General features: G+C 53.8%; 2 protein-coding genes across 5 annotated transcripts; both read left to right on the forward strand.

The window, feature by feature from the left end:
- Positions 1 to 519: 519 nt before the first annotated feature.
- On the forward strand, positions 520 to 6,468 carry FASTKD5 (FAST kinase domains 5). Of its 2 annotated transcripts, none has more exons than XM_032684995.1 (2): positions 520 to 610; positions 3,789 to 6,468. In XM_032684995.1, the coding sequence occupies exon 2, from the start codon at positions 3,828 to 3,830 to the stop codon at positions 6,252 to 6,254; it is 2,427 nt and encodes an 808-aa protein (XP_032540886.1). In that variant the 5' UTR covers positions 520 to 610; positions 3,789 to 3,827; the 3' UTR covers positions 6,255 to 6,468. The 2 variants fall into 2 exon arrangements, with proteins under 2 accessions (XP_032540886.1, XP_032540887.1); XM_032684996.1 differs by having other exon boundaries at positions 526 to 577.
- UBOX5 (U-box domain containing 5) lies at positions 524 to 20,163 on the forward strand. Of its 3 annotated transcripts, none has more exons than XM_032685003.1 (5): positions 524 to 610; positions 8,572 to 8,668; positions 9,900 to 11,082; positions 13,844 to 14,002; positions 15,927 to 16,795. In XM_032685003.1, the coding sequence occupies exons 2-5, from the start codon at positions 8,615 to 8,617 to the stop codon at positions 16,136 to 16,138; spliced, it is 1,608 nt and encodes a 535-aa protein (XP_032540894.1). In that variant the 5' UTR covers positions 524 to 610; positions 8,572 to 8,614; the 3' UTR covers positions 16,139 to 16,795. The 3 variants fall into 3 exon arrangements, with proteins under 3 accessions (XP_032540894.1, XP_032540895.1, XP_032540893.1); XM_032685004.1 differs by lacking the exon at positions 15,927 to 16,795 and adding an exon at positions 20,040 to 20,163 and having other exon boundaries at positions 529 to 577; XM_032685002.1 differs by having other exon boundaries at positions 529 to 577.
- Positions 20,164 to 21,065: the final 902 nt, after the last annotated feature.

A 21,065-nucleotide genomic window follows, 5' to 3' on the forward strand; every position in this document is an offset into this window, starting at 1 on the left:
CAGGAAGCATTTCTTCCTAAGATCTAATCCAAAACTGCCCTCTGGCAGTGGGAAGCCATTCCCTGTGTCCTGTCCCTCCATGCCTTGTCCCCAGTCCCTCTTCAGCTCTCCTGGAGCCCCTTTAGGCCCTGCAAGGGGCTCTCAGCTCTCCCTGGAGCCTTCTCTTCTCCAGGGGAACCCTCCCAGCTCTCCCAGCCTGGCTCCAGAGCAGAGGGGCTCCAGCCCTGGCAGCATCTGCGGGGCCTCCTGTGGACTCGCGCCAGCAGCTCCATGTCCTTCCTGAACACTTTCAAGGATGGGGCAACCACAGCTTCTCCGGGAAAGCCCGTTGCGAGGGTAGTGAGGGTGCCAGAGCTCCCCTCGGTCCCTCAGGGTCCCGGTTCCCCCTCACGGACCCCGGAACGGCCCCGGTAACTCCCGGGGCGGCCACGTGACCTCTCCGCCCCTCCAGGACACATGACCCGCGTGTCACGTGGTGTGCGGGGGAGAGGTCGGAAGTGGCGTCAGCGCCGCGCGACCGGAAGCGGCGGGAGGAGGAGGCGGCGCAGGGGAAGGAGGAGGCGGCGGAGCGGCCCCGGTGAGTCCCGGCCGGGCCTGCGCTGCCCTCGCTGTACGTGTGTATTTGTGGGGTATGTGTCTGTAGGTGGCGTGGGGGGGAGTGGCGGGGCTGCGGTTGCCGGCGCTGTCCCCGCTGGAGCCTTGGGATAAGGGAATCGCATGGACATGGTGGAGGGGTAAAGCCATTCTGGGCTGAAGCCAGGCTGGGAGAGCTAAGGGGCTTCACCTGGAGAAGAGAAGGCCCCAGGGAGACCTGAGAGCCCCTTCCAGTGCCTAAAGGGGGCTCCAGGAGAGCTGAAGAGGGACTGGGGACAAGGGATGGAGGGACAGGCCAAGGGGGAATGGCTTCCCACTGCCAGAGGGCAGGGATAGATGGGATATTGGGAAGGAATTGTTGGCTGTGAGGGTGGTGAGACCCTGGAATGAATTTCCTAGAGAAGCTGTGGCTGCCCCTGGATCCCTGGAACTGTCCAAGACCAGGTTGGATGGAGCTTGGAGCAACCTGGGCTAGTGGAAGGTGACCCTGCCCGTGGCAGGGGGTACGATTGGATGATCTTTGATGCCCCTTCCATCCCAAACCAGTCTGAGATTCTGTGATCTTAAAAGAGAGGGAAAAACCACAAACAACCCAAAAAGTGACTGTTTTGTGCTCTGACACCATAAACTGATGGGGGGGGAAATCCCTTTTGTGTCCTTCCTCCCTCCGTCCCAGACACAGGTTTTCACTTCAGGTGTTGGCCAGAAGTAGCTGTTTTACCCCCAGCGTTCCATAACCCCCTCCTCCCTCACGCATCTCCAGGAGATTCCATCTGCCCCTTGGCTGTGGGGGGAAGCCCAGGGTGGGTTCTGGGGGGTAGTTTCCAGTGCTGCCAAAAGTGTTGCAGAGGGACCAAAAGCCCTGGCAGCTTTTTGGGATGCTCCTCTATCCCCAGGATGGGTGAGATCCCTCCAGGAACGTTGTTTTCCAGATGTCCAGCAACACTCAGCTGTGAGTGTGGCACTCACACAGAGATGTTTCCATTCTCAGGGTGCATTCCCAGCCCTGCAGGGCCCAGCTCCAAAACTCCACGGCTTTTTGGAAGTGAAAATCCTGGAGAGGCCTTCCCAGAGGTGGGGAGGAGTTTGGCTGTGCTGGGATGTGGAGTGGGAGGAGCAAGGAAGGCTCTGGTTGCTCAGGGTGAAGGAAGGCAAACTGAGGAGAGGTGTGGGTTGAGTTGGAAGAGAAACGGTGTGGAAACTGGGAATATCACAAGGATTTGGGGCTGGGGGTGATTGAAATCATGGAATAATCACTTGGACCAGCCCCTGTTCTTCCAGGATGCTTGGAACTGCCTTGTCCCATCCCAACCTTGCTCCCCTGTGAGGGATCTTCCCTTTTTTGTTGCTGGATTTGGAGCAAAGGAGGAGGGAAATGCTCTGTTTTCTGCCTCGTTTCCCAAATGTGTCACAGCCCCACACAGAATCCATGCAGAACATTCTTGGCAGCACTTGGGAGCCCTCTCTGGGGCTTTGATTCCCTGGCTTTGAAGTGGGGCTGTTGCTGCTGGGAGGGGGATGTTCCTGGGAACAGCAGCGCTGGATTTCACCGAGAGCATCACCTTCCACAGCAGATGGAAGTGGTTGTGGATAAACAACCTGCCTCTGGTGGGAAAACAGATAAAGATGCCCAAAGTAAGGCAGGGAGAGGAATTATCTGGAAAAGCCTTGGCTGGAGAAATGTCCTCTTGTCCAAGATGATTTTTGGAGCCTGATCCAATCCCTCCAAGAGTCCTCCAGGTGCTCTGTGAGGTGCTGGGTCCCACAGCTCAGGATATTCTGTGCTGGAAGGAGGAGGAGGTTGGAGGGGATGCCATGGGGTCTCCTTTTCCCTGTCTCCAACATCCCTGTTCCCACTCCAGGCTGGACATCACATCCAGGAGAGCCAGAAATGATCATTTTTCCAGTCATTTCTTTGAGATGCAGCCCTTAGCTTGGGTTTTCCTGTCCAGCCCCTGAGGAAGCTTTTCCTTCCCCTGCTCCCCAGACGAGGCAGGAAGGGGCAGAGTCTCTCCTGCCTGGCACCATTTGGCTTCTACTGCTGGGAGGGGACAGTCCTGGCCTTGGAGCTGCCTGTGGTCTGTGGGGCAGAGCTTGATCTGCACCAGGGGCTGCTTCGAGGTACAAGTAAGGAATTTAGGGGCTGATATTTACTGATCATCTTAAAATCACATTGGCCTGTCTCCTTGCATGGTTGTCTCCACAAATCCACATTTTTGTTTGCCCTCCAGAGCCTCCTGGTCTCCACCCCAGTTGTTTTTTTCAGCTCCCTGTCCATGGAGCAGAGGGTGGGACACATCCTCATCTGCTTCCCTGGCACAGACTGCCCAGAGGAGCCGTGGCTGCCCCATCCCTGGAAATGTCCAAGGCCAGGTTGGAGCAACCTGGGCTAGTGGAAGGACTCTCCCACTCCCAACACCCAAACCCACAGTGTTCACCTCCTACCTCTCCTACCCCCAAAGTTCCCATTTTGCTGCTGAAAACTGAGTTTGCCTGCACCGATCCCACATCTTTCCTCATCGGGAAGCTGAGAAACGATCCCAAATCTGCAGCGTAAAGCTCGTTCCCTCTGGTTCTCAACTCACCGTGCTGCTTCTCCCATGCTTTTCTCCCACTTTTCTCTGGGGTTTCTTCTTTCCTCCCGTCTCCATCTGCAGGTTCTGGGCCAGTTTTCCCCCCAGTGCCCTGGTTGTGCAGAGACTTTGCTCCTCGTCCTGTCTTCCAGGGGCAAAGAGCGGCGCAGCACCCTGGATCTTTGGACGACTCCTCAGGTGGTGGTTGGTGCTTCAGGCCAGGATGACCAAAGCACAGAATGCTCTGTTTGAACACATAAAGCCTCTCAAAGCTGCAGCTCTACTGCAAAAACACGTTTTCATTGTTTAGAGCGAAAGCAAAGCAGTTTGGGTCTCTTAAAAATGAAAAAATGATTTTTTTTCTTAACTCTCACAGTCTGTGCCAGGTTGTTTTGTGTCTGCTGAGTGTCAGGTGACACCTGAGTGCCTTGTACTCCAACTTCTGGTCACCTGGGTGCTTGTCCTGATGCGCCTTTGCATGAGGTGATGATCCATAGGGAACCAGCTGCCCCATCCAAGGGGAACTCCAACATCTCCTCACTGTCTGTAGCGTAAAGGATAAATTAAAAGGTGCTGCCTGTGAGGTGGAGGCCACTCACTCTTCGTCTGCCCTTTTTTCAGTACCTGGAAGCAGTTCAGAGCCCAGTAAAGTTGTGATCCATGGCTACAGTGCTCATGTGCCGAAGAATTCCAAGGCTGAGCAGGGTGGCAGCGTTTTCGACCACAGCCAAGCGCGAGACCGAGCATGGGAGCAGCAAATGTGAGCAGGAAGAGAAGGATAACGCAGGAACAGCCAACACTGGGAGTGAATCCACGGCTACAATCCAGCTACTGAACCCCCTGGACTACAGAGTGTTGTACAATCCATCTGCCTATGCCAGAGGCAGAGCTGGCTCCCGGCAGCACCTGGATAGGGACAGTGGCCAGGCCCTCGGTGACACACTCACCAGCCCTGGCGCTGCACAGGCTCCACAGGCATTCCCTGCTGCCTCTTCCCGAACTTTGCCACCCATCAGGAGAGCCCCGTCCAAGTCCAGGTCCAACACGCTCCTCCAGCAGACCATCCTGGCGGCGCTGTCCAAGGAGGAGGCGGAGAAGGAGAAGTGGGAGGTGCACGACTCCAAGGAGGACCCGCGCATGTTTCAGAAGGGGAGGCCTGAGTACAGGTCCCTGAGCTGTGACAGCTCTGAGCCAGCACAGCCCCTCCCTGCAGAGGAAGGTGACTCCATTTTGGACAGTGTGGCTGTGTGTGAGGGCAGCCCGGGATCCATCACGGATCATTTCCAGAGGCTGAGCCGTTTGCCGGCGGAGCGACGCGCGGGGCTGGCGTCCGAGCCCCGGTTTGATGCCCTGTGTCACTGTGCTGTCCGAGCCACCAGGCTCTTCAGCACCCCAGATCTCATCCACGTTCTAAAGTCCTGTGTCCTCCTGGCCGTCCCACCCGCCCACCCTCTGCTGGACGCGTGCGAGGGCGAGTTCTGCCGGCGGGCGTGGGACATGGAGCTGGAGCAGCTGCTGCTGGTGGCGGATTGCTGGCGCTGCCTGGAGCGCAGCGTGCCCTCCTACCTCAGCATCCTCTTCAGCTTTGTCAACCTGCACTGGAAGGACCTCACCTTGCCCCAGTTTGTGCAGCTCGTTTACATCATCGGGGAGGGCCGGCGGTCGCCCGCGGACTTGGCGCAGAAGGTGGAGAGCACGATCCTGAAGTACCTGGACTCCTTCACCCTGGAGGAGCTGGGAGCCATCTGCCTGGGGCTCTTCAAGTCCGTCAGTGGCATCTCTGACCACGTCATGAGGAGGATTGCGGACAGGGTCTCCCTGCAGATGGAGGACATGAGCACCTACGCCCTGGTGAACGTGCTCAAGATGCTCCGCTACACCCGCATGGACCACCTGCCCCTCCTGAAGGAGCTCGGGAAGGTGATTCCCGAGCGGATTCCTACAGTGAACATCCAGGGCATCATGCACATCACTCTTACCTATTCATCCCTGCACTACTTTGACGAGGGTGTTTTGGCTGCTGTGGCCACGTCGTTGCCTTCCAAGGTGTCCTACTGCCGCAGCAAAGACGCTGCCAAGTTCCTGTGGTCGTTTGGGTGCCTGGACTATGAACCTCCCAATGAGGACGAGTTCTACTCCAGCCTGATAAAGCAGATCCATAAAAAACTCCACGAATTTAAGAAGTTTCCAGAGCATCTCCTCACTGCTCTGCTTGGCCTGGCCTTTGTCAAACGCTTCCCAGAGGAGCTGATAGACTATGCCTTGAGGGAGGATTTTGTCCAGAAAACAAGGGGCAGCAAATATGAGCTCAACAAGGACCTGTTCACCCTTGGGAAGAGCGTTGAAATCGAGTGCCCCACCTACGGAGGCAACCGCCTCCCGCCTCAGCTCTGCCAGGAGTTCACTGAGATGGCTTTGAGCTTTGCAGAGCAGGAGATCTACGTCAGGCCCGAAATCGTGGAGGCCACGTCCCTCCTGGAGAGCATGCTGGGGGGCCCCAAGTACGTGAAGAACCACATGATCCTGCCACACACGAGGTCCAGCGACCTGGAGGTGCGTTTGGCCACGGATGGACATCCCATCCCCTTCAACTTCAGGAGTCCTGTGGCAGCCAGGAAGCTCAAAGACATCGGAGTCAGTCTAACAGATGACTTGATGGCTCAGCTTATCAAGGGGAGAGCTCATGGCCGGTCTCCCGTGGAAGTGGAAAATGAAGGCAGGACTCCCAGGCAGGAGGGAGGGGATGAAGCAGGAATGCTGTGCTCAGATGGAGCTCTTACTGCAGGGGCCAAATCACCAGCTGAGCCTAAACCAGGGCGCTGTCCTGGAGCCCCCCCATCCCTCCTGCAGCCCGGGGAGGTGAGGCTGGCTCTGCAGGTGTCCAACAGGAACCACTACTGCTACAGCTCCAAGAGGCTGCTGGGGCTGCACTGCCTGAAGCGGCGGCAGCTCCGGCACCTGGGATACGTGGTGGTGGAGCTGCCCTTCTGGGAATGGTTCCCTCTGCTCCGGCGCTCGCGCTCCGAGAAGCTCAGCTACCTCCACTACAAAGTGTTCGACCCGGCGCTGCTCAACGGGGCTGGGTAGGGGGGTGTGGGGCTGGCTCAGAGCCTCCCCAGTGCGTGCCTGCTGCTGGTTACTGGTTAAACTGGTCTCTGAGTGGCGGGTCAGTCTTTGGCAGGTGCTCTGGGCCTTGCTGCGTGGCCAGTTCTGCTCTGCTCACACCCATGTATCCCGCGCTCTCCTTTTGTACCCAGATCCTCAAAGGCTCCCACGACAAATAAAACCTGCTAACAGTTCATTTTTCTCTGTGGTTACTCCTTTCTCCGCCCTGAATCAAAGTGGGTGGATTTGGTGGCTCTGTGAGAGCAGGAACAGTGATATTTGGGAGAGAATATTTAGTGATGAAGCTGAACTGGGTGCCAGGAACACACTCATTTCCTCACTGTTCCCATTGCCATCAAGCTGGGGCTGGAGGGCACAGCCTGGGTTTCTCCTTTAGCAGGACAGAGTGTGGATGCTGAGTGCTCAGAAGGTTGGGGTGCTCAGACCCTGAGACATTAATTTCATCCTCCAAGGGCTTTAGTTTGGTGTCCACCATGCATATTCCTTTTGGCAGCAGCTCCATAGTGGTGTGTAGGACACCAGGAAGCACATTGTGATGAGCTCCAGACAGCCTGATTTGAAATTCCTTATCCAAGACCACAGAGGGTTTTGCTGGCACGGAGTAGAAATCACAGTCCATCAGGCCTGGATTTCACTGCTTCAGTGAAGGATCTTTGTTCACCTTAGAGAAGGTTCACACACAAGAGAGAGGAAAAAAAACACAGCCATAGGTGAAAGCAACTTGGTGACCAATTTTTGCCCTGAAGTCTGTAGCAGAACTTTTCAGTAGAAGGGAGAGCAGTGACTCAGACATGGAGAATAATCCCTTTCCTTACTGAGGTGTTGAACCTGGGAAAACAACCAGAGTTGTTTAAGTCTGTCAGGGTCACAAACAGGTAGGAAAAAATCCTGTGAAATATACCTGAATATCCATATGCCACAGGAGAAGTCTTCAGCCCAGGAAAGAGATGTGAGGAGAGAGAGAGAGAGAGAACAGAGGGAGAATCTTGAGTCTTCCCAAGGAACGGAGCAAAGAGAGTTGAGTTGCCATTTTTCACAACACCAGTGCTGAGGGCTGAGTGAATTTACCACTTGGTAAATTCAGTTTGGCTCAAAATGAACCAGAAGGGGCAGTTTTGAGGCAGAACTTGTAGTTAAACCCTCAGATTTCTCCTCTAAGATGTGGATGCCCAAAAGTCAAACCAGTTTAAAAGCCTGTTTGACCAGTTCCCCACTGGCAGCCTCTCAGACTCAGAAAGTAGTACTGGAGGAGAGTTGGTTTGTGCTTGCCCTGGTCCTGTGTTCCCTGGTGAGGAGCAGGAATTGCTTCTGATGGCTGCCAGACCAAATATTGGGATGGAAGGGCTGCTCACCTGCCCTGTTACACTCTTGTTAGGGTCACACTGCTTTGGTCAAGCACTGGCATTGTAACCTGGCTCAGATTCCATATTGTGTTGGGGTTTATATGTGGGATTTGTGCCTGGGATTCGACTTCTGTCTTCTCAGATGCAGCTCATTAACTCTGCCTTTCCCTGGCAGCACCGAGGTGCCCCCAGAAGGCTGATTTCATTTGGGCTGAACTAACAACTTCAGCTGAAAATCATTAAAGAGATGCTTGTTCTTGGAGGAGGCAGTGAGTTCCTGATCTGCAGGGCTGCCCAAGGCAGTGACATGTTAAAATTGGGGTTAATGTGAGGTTAAAGCTCTTACCTCACACATAATTTCATTCTTAAAAGGGATCAGATAGAGCCAATTCCAGCCACATTTTTTTTTTCCAATGGAAAACAAGGTGTGTTTGCTTGAGTTTCTCTAATGAACATTGGCAGAAGAATCAGCTGCTGGTGTTCAGAACCCAGACATCTCCCTCAGAGCTATTTAATGCCCTTCTGCTCTCCTGGAGGTATTTAACACTGGTTATTAATATTTGTGGTTAATCTTGGCTCCCACCAACCTCTGTGGCAGGCTCTTGTGCTGTGCTGGTGCTTTGTTGCATCTACAAAACCTCCTGCATCTCTGATAAATTTTCAGATCCAATTGCTGGTCTGTCCATATTTTTTAGTTAAAATAGCCATTTTTTCTCTGATGTTTCTCCAGGGGTTCACCAATCAATATTAATGTGATTTTTTTTTCCAATCCCCTCTCTCCACCACAATCTTTGGGTTTATATTGGCATAACTTCCTGGAATCAGATCTGAACTGCGTTTTAGGAATTCCCAAGCTCATCCAGGCTCCTAAACATGTTTCACTGTTCATGGGTATTCACTGCCTTTATTTCTAATTTATTTTTTTTTTTTACAAGCTGAATCTGATGCTCAGAAAGTGACCCCTCTCCAGCTGCCAAGATGGTCATAAACGTCTGTCTCCCACAGTTCAAGCCAAGAATTCACTGCAACAAGGTAAAATAGTGATGTGGGGGGTTTTTAGGGAATGGGAGGGATGGAGGGATTAGATGGAAGTGACTGGTTGGGGCTGGGGAGGGTTCACTGTTCCTCTGGGATAATTAACATCACTGCTCTCCTGTGGCACCCACTAATTGTTGGAGGGGAAAGCCCTAATTTTGCAGGATCTCATAACCAGACGGTGTTATGTGCTGTCAGGTGTGTGTTCTTTGACCTGAGATCCCTTTTTTTCCACAGTATTCCAGCTTTGCCTTTGTCCAGTGGAACACACAGCCCTTGACAGCATTTGCTGAAGTTACTTTCCAAGTACTTCTGTTTTCCCTCAGCACGTCAGAATCCCTTAAAAAACCCTCAGTTTTAACTCAGAGCTATTTTTTAACTGTAAGTCTCCACAGCACCTCTCCCCAAAATCCAAGACAGCCTTGGATTTGTAAACACTGTGCTGTTTTTGCAGCAGTAGAGGTGTGACCATCCCTGCAGGTGGTGTGTGGAGAGACCCAGCCAAGCCACGGAGGTCTGGTGTCATTGTCATGATCAAGCCCTTATCAAACAGGTGGAATAAATAGATGTCTCTTGCTTTTATTTGTTCATTTAGCAAGTGCTGCAGGTTTCTTAGGCCCCAGAGCTTCCAGGAAAGGGAATGGGTGGAGCCAGCCTGCCCAGGAGCAAAGCAGAGGGTGGGATTGGATGTTCTGGGAGACTGGAGATCCAGCCTGGAGATTTGGGTTGGTCCCAGAGGCTGGCTGACCTCCAGAGGTTTCTCTGGGATCCTATGCTGATTCCAAGTGCATTTCCACACAGCAGGAGAAGCTGGCATAAGGAAAAAGAGGAGATTCTCATGTGAAAAGGAGACTGAAAGAGGAGATTCCCATCTCCTCACACACATCTCTGCTCCCAGCCACCCTCTCCCACTTGCTTTATTTCACTGACCCAGCCAAAACCACAAACCATCCCTAATTTTCCACTCTTCCAGCAGTTAAATCAGCTCTGCCCATGGCTGAACAGGTGACAGAGGCTGCAGGAAGCGGGGATGGGATCATGTGGCTGGGGGAGGATGGGAGTGGGTGGGAGCAGGGATCTGCTGCCTTGTCTCAGCTGCACATAAAACCACAGTGTGGTGTTGCCTCTTGTTTGATGTCACCTTGAGAATCTACCTAAGTGCTTGTGAATTTAGTTTTCCTTTGATTTTCTTGCTCCAAACTAAACCCAGTTTTCTCCTGGGACACAGATCTCTGCTGATGGCTACGAAGTGGAGAACCTGATCTCCGAGGACCTGGCCAGGAGGAACCGCGGCTTCCGCAGCGAGTACTTCATCAAACCCCCGGTCCACGTCACCATCTCCTTTCCCTTCAACATCGAGATCTGCAGGATTAACATCGACATCTCCTCTGGGGGGTACCAAACCTTCTCCGGGCTCGAAGTTTACACCTCTACCTCAAGCCACAAAACCTCTTGGCAGAGCCCCGAGGGGCCCTTCTCAGGTCTGGCCGGGCAGCCTGTGTCGGACAAAGACACTTTCACACTGGTGGGCAAAGCTGTCCTAAAGAATCAAAGCAAAGTGACTTTCGGCCACAGAGGCTTCAAGCCGAGGCCTCCCTTCCATCAGATGGAAAATGTCTTCTCCTACCCCGGCTCCGTGTCCCAGGACCTCTGGAACAAAGGCCCCGCCTCGCTCAGCAACGTGTCGCACCTGAAAATCTGCATCACGCACGTGGCGGGAGGGGGGTTGCCGAGCATCAAGAGGCTGGAGGTGTGGGCACAGCCTGCCAAGTCCTGCCCACAGGAGGTGATCGAGGGCGTCTTCCAGGTGGCCTCCCAGTTCCTGGCCCAGGACACCGGCGGCCTCAAGCCGGAGCTGTGGACGCCGATGGAGAGCGACTGCGTCCCCTTCAGCGCCAGCGACAGCGAGCAGCACACCCTCCGCAAGCTGGTGGACGTCGTCCAGGACATCCCCGAGGAATTCCTGGACCCCATCACCCTGGAGATCATGACTTTGCCCATGCTCCTGCCCTCCGGGAAGGTGATCGACCAGACCACCTTGGAAAAGTGCAACCGGAGCGAGGCGTCCTGGGGGAGGGTCCCCAGCGACCCCTTCACCGGGGTGGCCTTCAGCCAGCACTCGCAGCCCCTACCTCACCCCACCCTCAAGGCCAGGATAGACCACTTCCTGCTGCAGCACAGCATCCCTGGCACCAACCTGCTGGGGAGGGCTCATTCCTCCGAGACCCTCGTGCCCTCTTCCATAACCATGTCTTCTCTGAAAAGGAAAATGGACTGCCTGGACCAGGGCTCCCTGCAGCCGCCCTATTTTTCTGCTACAAACTTACTTGTCTCCTCTACCTCAGAGAACAGTGCTAAAAAACTGAGAACTGACAGTGACTCCCACCTGACCCAGATGGACTGTTCCACAGGTATCGTGGCTCCCTCGGTCACCTCTGTTTCTTCAGTGTTGTGACAGCCTGAGGTTGGGTTTTCAAATCAGGAGGCTCCAGCATGGATTCCCATCCCACCTCTAGGAAGCTTCCAGCCTGTTGATGGGTCATTTCATTCACCTCTCATCTTACCTGACCAGTCTGTTTCACAGCCCCCTTGTTTGCTCAGGTCACCACCTTTCCCTTTTAGTTTGGATTTCCTTTCTCCTCCTCCCTGTCCATGGGGAGGCAGCATTTTCCTCACTGTGCTGGTTGGAAGTTTCTTTATCCAGGGTGATTTATTATGTCCTGCAAAAACGGGAAAAGAAGTGTCTGGGGGTGATGGCACAGGGAGTCCTGGCTGTGCAGATCTTATCCTGAGGAGGAAGCTGGGGAGGAAAGCAGGAGTGGGATGCACTTGGAACCAACCACAGCAAGGGAATTGCAGGCAGTGCTGCCTCCAGAGCAGGGAGGAGGGACAGCCCAGGCTGGGAGAGACTTGCACAGGGTTTGCATGTGGTTAGAGCAGAAAACCAGTTAGGGACTAAATTAGACAAGGGATGTTGCTTGTGGCTACAGCAGAAGGAAGGGGGGACTGGTTTCCTTTTATCCATGCTTTTCTCAGTGATTTGGTAGGAGCACTGCTGGGAATACAAAACATTCTCCATTCTGGAGAAAAGGAGGCTCAGGGGGGACCTTGTTGCTCTCCGTAACTCCCTGACAGGAGGGTGGAGCCAGAGGGGGAGTTGGTCTCCCAGATAACAACCTCAAGTTGCACTGGGGGGGGTTAAATTGGATATTGGGGAAAATTTCTTCATGGAAAAGGCTGTCCAGCCCTGGCACAGCTGCCCAGGGCAGTGTTGGAGTCCCCATTCCTGGAGGGAATCAAAAGCTGTGTGGATGTGGCACTTTGGGACATGGATTAGCAGTGGCCTTGGCAGTGCTGGGGGGATGGTTGGACTCAGTGATCTCAGAGGGCTTTTCCAAGCTTAGCAATTCCATGATTCTGTGATCCATTTTGCCTTGTCACAGGAATTCCTGAAATGTGTTGGAGTTGCTGTGCAGCTGTTACATGGCTCTGACTGCTGCACACAGCAAAGTTTAATCTTCTCTGGTGTCATTAAACTGAGTTCCTGCTTGGGGTAATGATCCTGCTGGAGGAGGAAGGGGAACTTAAGCTGGGAAGTGGGAAAAGAGATGGCTTTAGCAGCTCACATTTAGGTGAGGTTGAAGGGAGCAGCTGTTCCTGTGAGGCTCTGGGCTAAGCAGGAGGTGTAAATACAGGTGTGTGGGTGTCTTGTGGTCACACATTGTGTGATCTCCAGGCAGGTAAGTCCAGTCTTCTCTAACCTAGTGGTCTAAAACATCTCTAAAGGTGGCCCAGAGCTCCTGACTGCCACTGCCTTCACCTTTCTCCCAAATTGCCAAAAAAAAAAATGTTTTGAGGAAAAAGCTCAGGCAGTGGTTTGATTTTAAACAAATTCCTTAGTTGAAAATACTTGTAGTTTGGTGGTCCTGGAAAGGGCAGGGAGGAGTCAGACTGCACATTTCTGCTCTGGTCCCTCAGTCTGGAGCTGATTCCCTGGTTTAGGAGGAATCATGAGTTATTTTGGTTGCAGGGGTGTGTAACAGCTCCTGCTGGGATGTGCCCAAGCCCCACAGGAGCAGGGCCTGCCCTGGAGCTCCTGGGGGAGCTGTGACAGTACATAAATAAAAGCACAGCCCAGGGAGCTGTGCTTCAGTGTGTCATCAGCCTTGATTGCTGGGGCAAATGTGCAGCACTAATTCCGAGGTGTTCCTCTGGGAGGTGATGGATTTAACAGAATTAGTGATGCAGGCAACATTCTCCCAATGCTGAGCCTTAATTAACTGTGCCATTGGAATTGCACAGGATGAGGCACTGCAGGGAGGGTCCAGCCCCGGGCCTTGGGATCACAGCTGGGACAGAGGGGGAAAAAACAAGCCCCATGGATTTTATCAGTGGTTTAAACGTTCGCTGTGAGCTGCACGGAGCAAGGCTGGGAGTGCTGGGCTGGGATCCTCAGGGAAAGGGCTGAGGGAGGGCCTGGGGCTTCAGGGAGAAACAAGTATCTGGGTTATTTGGGGGTTTGCCTCTTTTTAGACCTGCAGATGCCCACAACTCCTGACAGGAGGGTGGAGCCAGGTGGGGGTTGGGTTCTTCTCTCAGGTAATAAGTGACAGGACAAGAGGAAACTGCCTCAAGTTGCGCCAGGGAAGATTTAGGTTGGATGTTGGGGAAAATTTCTTCTGTGCCAGCCCTGGCACAGCTGCCCAGGGCAGTGGTGGAGTCCCCATGCCTGAAGGGATTTAAAAGCTGTGTGGATATGGCACTTGGCAACATGGTTTAGTGATGGGCTTGGCAGAGCTGGAGGAACATTTAGGCATGATGGATTTGGAGGGCTTTTCCAACCCAAAGGATTCTCTGATTCTGCATAAGTTGGCACTGGGACACCACAGGAATGTCTGGTTGTAATCCACAGGGGTTTTCACCTTTAGGACCCAAAGGAGATGAGACAGTCCACCCCTATCCAGGCACCTGGGTGGGAAAAAGACACCTCTCAAGAAAACAAGTGGCAGGGCTCCTAAAATCCCAAGTGTCGTCCCAAAGGTTCAGAGCCAAAGCAGCATTTCCATGGCACATTTTTTTTTTCCAACTCCCACTACCTGATCTCTTTGCAGAGCATGTCTTTGGTCTTTGTGCTGCTCTTTGCAGAGCTGGTCTTTGTGCTCCTCTTTGCAGATCTGGTGTCCCACGAGCAGAAGCTGTCGGAGAGCCTGGACACTGCCCTGACCTCGGCCCTCAGCTCCATGCCCTCCTTCACGGCCAAGCTGATGAAGAGCCAGCAGCAGCCAAGTGAGGGAGGCTGCAGCAGCTCCTGGAGCGTGGGCACAGTCCTTGGTAAGCAGCAGGTGCCTCTGGATCACCTCTGGGAGGTGTGCCTCTTCAGACCCCAAAATATTACCTGTTCAGTACAGAAATATTACATCGTCTCCCAGCAGGCTTTACTTCACAATCCTTAACTATATCTCAGCAGTGCAGTGGTTTATTCTCCCACCTTGCTGACCCCCAGAAAGTGTATGTTGTTGTCCATGCCCACATTCAGAGCAGGCTGGGACATGACTCCTGTGATTTTCCCATGTTCTTGGCTGTCCCATGTCTTTGCTGCCCAAGGGTGATCCAGGATGTGTTGTGCTGGGACAACTAGTGCTCAGCCCAGCCTGCTCCAGGTTAGTACAGGCTGTTCCCAGAGCTCTGCATTTTGGGCTGAGTGACTAAAATGTTGCCTGGGAGCTGCATGGAGCAAGCTGGGAGCTGTCACATGGATGGGGAATGAGTCTGGTTGGAGATGCCGCTGGAGAGGTATAAATCCAGCAAATACTGTGGCCTTTCAGTGCTTAAAGAGGGCTTGTAAAAAAGGGGAACAGCAGCTTTTTACACAGGCAGTTAGAGATAGGACAAGGGGGAATGTTTTTAAACTAAAAGAGTAGGTTTAAGTTGGATATAAGGAAGGAATTCTTGGTTGTGAGGGTGGTGAGGTTGCCCAGAGAAGCTGTGGCTGCCCCTCTATCCCTGGAACTGTCCAAGACCAGGTTGGACAGGGCTTGGAACAACCTGAGCTAGTGGAAGGTGTCCCTGCCCAGGGCAGGGGGTGGAACTGGATGATCTTTGAGGTCCCTTCCAACCCAACCCATTCCATGATTCTTTGAAATCCCTGGCCCTTAACAGGATCAGGTTTCCTGACCCTTAATAGGACCAGGTCCCAGCAGCAACATCACAGGCCGACCAGCCACGTGTGTGCCCAGAATCCCATCAGGACTGAGTATATAAAAGCCAGGCTGCCCAGTCCTTGCTGTCTTCCTCCCACCTGCTGCCTGGACATGCTCATCCAGCTGTGTGTCCATCCCCCAAATTACCTCTTTGGGACTCAGGGAAGCACTGAACCTTCAGATGTCCCTCCCCAGTCCAGTGCTGGCTTCCCTTCCCTTGGGTGAGGCTCTGCCAAGAAGGAGGTTCAGAAGGACCAGCTGACCCCGTGGAAGGACCAGAGCTGTCTCTCTCTCTCTCTCTCCCTCTCCCCCTCCCTCCCCCAACAGGTTTTGCTGTTCCACAGTGACATTCAGTCATTAAGCATTTTCGTGTCCCCTCTAAGATTGCTGCTGTTTAAGAGCTGACTGAGTAGACCTCGATAGGTCATGTGTGACAGGAATGCAAAATGATACCTAAAGCATTCCAATTGGGAATCACTGCTTTTAATCCACGTGGGAAAAACAGGAGGGAGGATGAGTTAAGTCTCAGTATAAGTGAAAAGCCCTTTCTTACAGTCATCTGTCCTCAATTAAAAGCCTGACAGTGCAAGTGCTGACATGATCCAGCCTTCCCTGAGCACAGCCTGCCCTGGAAGCTGGACCATTCCCTTTCCTTAGGGCAGTGACAGAGGAAAGGGGCACAGTCCTGAGCCATGAGTGCCCCGTGTCTGCAGGAACTGGGGCCCTTGGCTCTTGGGCAGGATTGGGTACAGAGGAGTGGCCCAACCTGGACTTATTACCCCCCAACAGATCCACTGCTCCTGTCCCCTTTTCTTTATAGACTTAAGCTGCACCAGGGGAGGTTTAAGTTGGACATTAGGAAGGGTGATCAGATGTTGGAACAGGCTGCCTGGAGAGGTAGCGGAGTCCCCATCCCTGGAGGTGTTTCAGGGAAGCCTGGAGGTGGCACTCAGTGCTCTGGGCTGGGTGACAAGGGCTGGGTCACGGGCTGGACTCGATGATCCCAGCGGTCTCTTCCAACCCGAATCACAACCCTGTGATCCTGTGATTTGCAGAGCACGGCAGGAGCAGCCAGACCCAGGGATGCTCTTCCTGCGGCAAAACTTTCTCCTCCTACTTCAAACCGGAGCCCATTTACCAGCTGCCCTGCGGGCACCTCGTGTGCCGGCCCTGCCTGGCCGAGCGGCAGAAGGCGCCGTCCCCCATCCAGTGCGGGAGCTGCAAGAGGTCGGCAGCCACCCAGGACGTCAGGAGGGTTCACTTCTGACCCCCGGGCTGCCGGGAGGATGAGGACGAGGAGCTGCTGCCGTTCCCCGTGGATCCGCCGGAGCATCAGCGACCCGCAGGAGGAGCCGGAGAGCGGAGAGGACTCGGTGTTGTGCTTGCGGAGTAGCGGGGGGTGGGCGGGTGGGGGGTTAGAGCACCGCGCCGGAGGATAACAAAAGCCATAGCTTCTTTATCGAGGAACGTGTATTTATACAGGACTGATCTCCACCCGCCCTCCCACCACCTCCCCGTGGCTCAGTGGTTTAGCTTTAGGTGCCTTTCGGACCGCGAGTGCAGCTTCCCTGGGAGCTCAGACCACACCTCTGACGAGCAGCCCCCTTCGGTTGTGGAGCAGGAAAAGTCCTTGTGAGCGACAACACACAGAAGCTCCCTGACTTCCCCCCCCCTCCTCCGCACCTCACCTTCTCCTCCCAGAGCACATCCTTCATCCTGGAATCCTCCTCCATCCCCGAATCCAGCGGTAAGAGGCCGTGGTTAAGGTATGAGGAGCTGGCAGTGATCTCACCCCTGCTCACACCAACTCTTGTAGAAAAGCCATCCCATCCCACCCGAAGTCCCTCTCGGTTTATGTCGTGTGACCAGACCAGCTCCAGGCTGGCTGATAGACATTTAAGCCTTAATAAAATGTTTAAAGTCAGGTTTCTCTTTCTGGCTCCTAATTGCTCTCATTGTGAGGCTTAATGATGTCATGGAGTGAATCTCTGCGCCGAGCAGGAACAAATGGGCTGGAAAAAGCTCAATCAGCACACAGACCTGGGGGGTTGAGAGGGATTGTGGCAGCAGCTTCGTGGATCACAGGGTTGAGACTCAGACACCTGCACCCCTGGGGGTCTGGGCTTCAAAGAGCTGCTCAGAGAAAAGGCAGAAGGAAAATGGCTGGGATATATTCCATCCTGGATGTGCCGGGGGTCTGGTGACAGCAGGGGAGTTTGTCACCTTCATAACCCCCTGCTGTTGGCACTTAATTGGTAATTTCTATATCCTGGCTGATGTTCTGGGCCATAAAGAGCCTCCAGCTGACTCAACTCACCTTTGTCACACCTTTAGTTGCTCTCAAAAAGCACCTCAGCAACTTGTGGTGTTCCTGACACGGGAAGGAGCTGCTCATCCACTGGAACACAGCATTGTCCTGGCGCCACACGGATCCTGCTCCCTGTCTGCGTCAGCAGGAGTTTATGGCCTGTCTCCACTAGGAGCAAAAATAGAAAATCCCGCATCTTTAAATAAGAAACTCTTAGAGAACAGGCAAAAACTTCCAAAAAATCCCACAATTCAGAGGCAACAAAATCGACTTGATGCAGTGGTGTTGTCATGTTTGCAGTGAGCCATTCAGGGGTGATTCAGCTCTCACACCTCCCCCTCCACATGGATCTCCAGGGAAGGGAGGAGGGTGGCTGCTGCAGGAGCTCACAATTCACACAGCTGTCACCTTCTCCAGCGCTAACAAAGCCTCTGGATGCTTCCAGCAAAACCCAAAGCCACTGGCTCAGACAAGTATCTCCACTGCCCAGAAGTTCCTTGTGATATCCTGCTGGGCAGTGATCCAGGCAGGAGCCATCTCCTGAGTTATCTCCAGGTTCCCTTAGTTCTGGAGGGGAGGGAGGGACAGGGAGCAGAGCAGAGGTTGGAAGGGACAGTGGTGTTGGGACATCAGGTCCCTCCCCTGCTCAGAGAAGGGCTCATTTCCACCTCATATCAGGTTTCTCAGAGCCTTCATCCCCCAATTTCTCCTCCTCTTAACCCTATAGGACCCTTTGCAGCACGTTTAACCTGCTGTGTCCCTTCTTGCTGAGGATCCAGGGGTGAGTTTCCCTCTGTGCCCACATCTTGGAGCTCACTGAAGGACCTGGTGTCCCAGCTGGGTGTGAGGCCCCCTGACCCGGGGCACTGAAACCCCCATGGGCAGCAGGGACCCTCTGCACCCCGAGGCAATGGGCTGGGTGGTGGGTGACACAGAGCCAGGAATTCCCATGGGTTCCATTGCCAGGACCCACAGCAATCCCTCTTCAGCTCCCACACAGACACCACCAGCAAATTTATTCCCGGCACCAAGGCTGTCTTCTCCCCAGGAGGAGGGGAATGGCCTTGGATTGAGGCCTGAGCCATTTCCTCTAATGCTCTCTGAGCATTTTTTGGATAAATCCATCCCTTGCTGGTCTCATGTGACCTTCTCATGTGACATCCATATCCCAGTGGGATGGATTTGGAGGGAAAGGGCAGCAAGGCAGTGCCTCAACCAAGCTTGACTTCCTTTAAAGGAGCATCAAAGCTGTTTTCCCACTGTCCTGGGAGCAGAGGAGCATCTTTATCCTTGAACATGAAAAAGGCAGGAGGTGCAGGACCCCCCTCTCCACCAGCCCCCAGCCAAACCCCCCTGAGCCATGGGGTGACAGTGATGTGTTTGTGACAGATCCATTTGAGGATCATTAGTCCTCCCAGGCAGGAGAAGGGAGCTCTCCCTTGCCAGCCTCACCTGCTCCATATTCCCAGTGCATCACTGACGTGTTCAGGAAGTTTCTCCTTCCCTGCTGCATCCATGGCAAAGGCAGGAAAATGCACAAACTGGCGAAATTCATCCCTTTTCCCAACATTCCCTAATTTATCCTGATTAAATGTTGTCACTCTAATTTATCCTGGTTAAACTTTGGCACTTGGAGCTCCATGTGCTGCAGCCAAGCACTGTGACCTCCATCCCTTCTCCAGCCTCTGGAGGGGCTCACACAAACTTTGTTGGAGTCTTCAGAGCTAACGAAGCTCCCACTGTTAATGATGGATGGAGGAGATTTAGATTGGAAATCAAGGAAAATTTCTTCGTGGGAAGGGTGGTTAGGTATTAGAACAGGATGCCCAGTGTTGTTGCTATTTTTTTTTATATTTTGAGGAAAAGAGGAAATTGCCTCAAGTTGTGCCAGGGGAGGTTTAGGTTGGATATGAGGGAAAATTTCTCCATGGAAAGGGTTGTCCAGCCCTGGCACAGCTGCCCAGGGCAGTATTGGAGTCCCCATCCCTGGAGGGATTTAAAAGCTGTGTGGATGTGGCACTTGGGGGGCATGGGTTAGTGGTGGCCTTGGCAGTGCTGGGGGAATGGTTGGACTCGATGATCTTGGTGAGCTTTTCCAACCTTACCAATTCCATAAGCTCCGTGCCTGAGCCCCTCCGGCAACCCCAGCCCCTCTGCTGGTCTCTACAAGAGCTGAGGCCGTGTTTTGGCTGAGCAAGGGAGTGGATTTGAGGGTGCTGCTCCCTCTCCACCCCATGTCAGGCCTTTGGGGCTTCCCTTTCTTCTAAGGGGATCTGGGAAAAGGATGGAAGCCGCTAACTGTGCCAATGAATGCCACGGCACACGTCGTTAGGAGATCAGCACTAACGAAGGGGGATCCTCTGGGGCCCTGGGAAGAGCCTGGGGAAGAGCAGGGATGTGGCAGAGCAAATCCAGTACTGGAGACACAGGGAAGGGACCCTGGGGCTGCTTTGGGGCCCGGGGGATTTGGGGCACAACTTTGAGTAGCCCCAAAGTGTTGACTGGGAGCAGGATGTGGGATGGGGGTCCAGCATCATCCCAGGTACCAGGGAACATCAGAGCCCAGCAAGGATATTCCCAGCTGGCTCTGCCCAGCCCTGTGAAACCCATAACCCTGAGATCACTTGTCCCATGACTCACCTCAAGCCACCCCAACATTTCCTCCCCCAACCCCCCATTTTCATGTTTTCCACCCATTTTTCCCTCCCCGTTCCCACCTCACCCTCCCCTTGATTCCCGTAAGTGATTCCGCGTGGCGGCTGCGGAGCCTCTGCAACTTGGAAAAACATTTTATTAACCTTCCTTGACTTTAAAGAGCATAATTACATTTTAATCTCATATTCCCGCGTTATCATTCCAGACACAGAGTCATTTGGATGCAGATCATTCCCGGCTTAATGTAATTTTACGATACAGTAATGAAGAGACGGAGCAGGAGCGCGGAACACCCAATTTAGAGCTGACATTTGGGGTTCTTTTAAAGAAAAGTTTTCCCAGCCGAGGGCTTTTGCGTCCTCCTCGGCCCTGCAACGTAAGTGGGTTTGGGCTCCCGCTGTGAAGGGATGGATTTGGATGGGGAAGCATGGCTGGTGTAACAATAACACGGGTCATTAAATCCCCCACGGCCGCGCCACGTGGGTGGTTCGGCGTCACGGGGCAAATTTGGGAACTCGCCGCTCCCTTGGTCCCGGGGAGAACTGAGTCAGGGGCTGCATTGCCTTCGTGCCCCTTGAAGGGGGGAGATCATCCTCATGTTACCCAGCAAAAAGCCCCAAAAACCAGGACTGCCAGCCCCCGGGGTTGATCCATGCTCCAAAATCACAGGAGCTGGGAGCAGGCTGGGCCCCCCCAGAACTGCCAAATAAAAGGCTTTCCCCTGTGTGCCTCAGTTTCCCCTGGGGGGCAAAGCGATGCTCTGGGCTCCAGCCCCCTCCAGAACCCCTCCCTGGTTCCTGTGGAGCTTTTTAAAGTGTTCTGGTTTTCCAGGTGACAGCAGGGTCACAGTTTCCTTTGGGATGCTGGAGCAGAGCAGCCCCCTCCCCACCCAGGGTACACTTGGTCTTCCTTGCTCCAATCAGGGCTGAGCTGCTCCAGGGCACTGATCCAGCAGAAAAGGAATGTTAACGAGGGGGAGAAAATGAGGGACACTAATGAGAGGGGAGGGAAAACCCACATTCAGCCACCCCAAGTGACATCCAGGCTGATTTTGATGGTTCTCTGCCTCAGTTCCCCACCTTTGAGCTCAGGGTACAAAACCACCCCAGAGGCTGGGCCACAGCTGGCAGCACCCCCACATTGCCCACCCTCCCTCCCAGCACCCCCAAACAAGCCCCTCCTGATCATCATGAGCCAGCATTTTTGGGGGGGGAAGGAGGAGGTGGGTGCT

This window comes from Chiroxiphia lanceolata, chromosome 4, assembly GCF_009829145.1.
Source record: "Chiroxiphia lanceolata isolate bChiLan1 chromosome 4, bChiLan1.pri, whole genome shotgun sequence".
NCBI classification, from domain to species: Eukaryota; Metazoa; Chordata; class Aves; order Passeriformes; family Pipridae; genus Chiroxiphia; species Chiroxiphia lanceolata.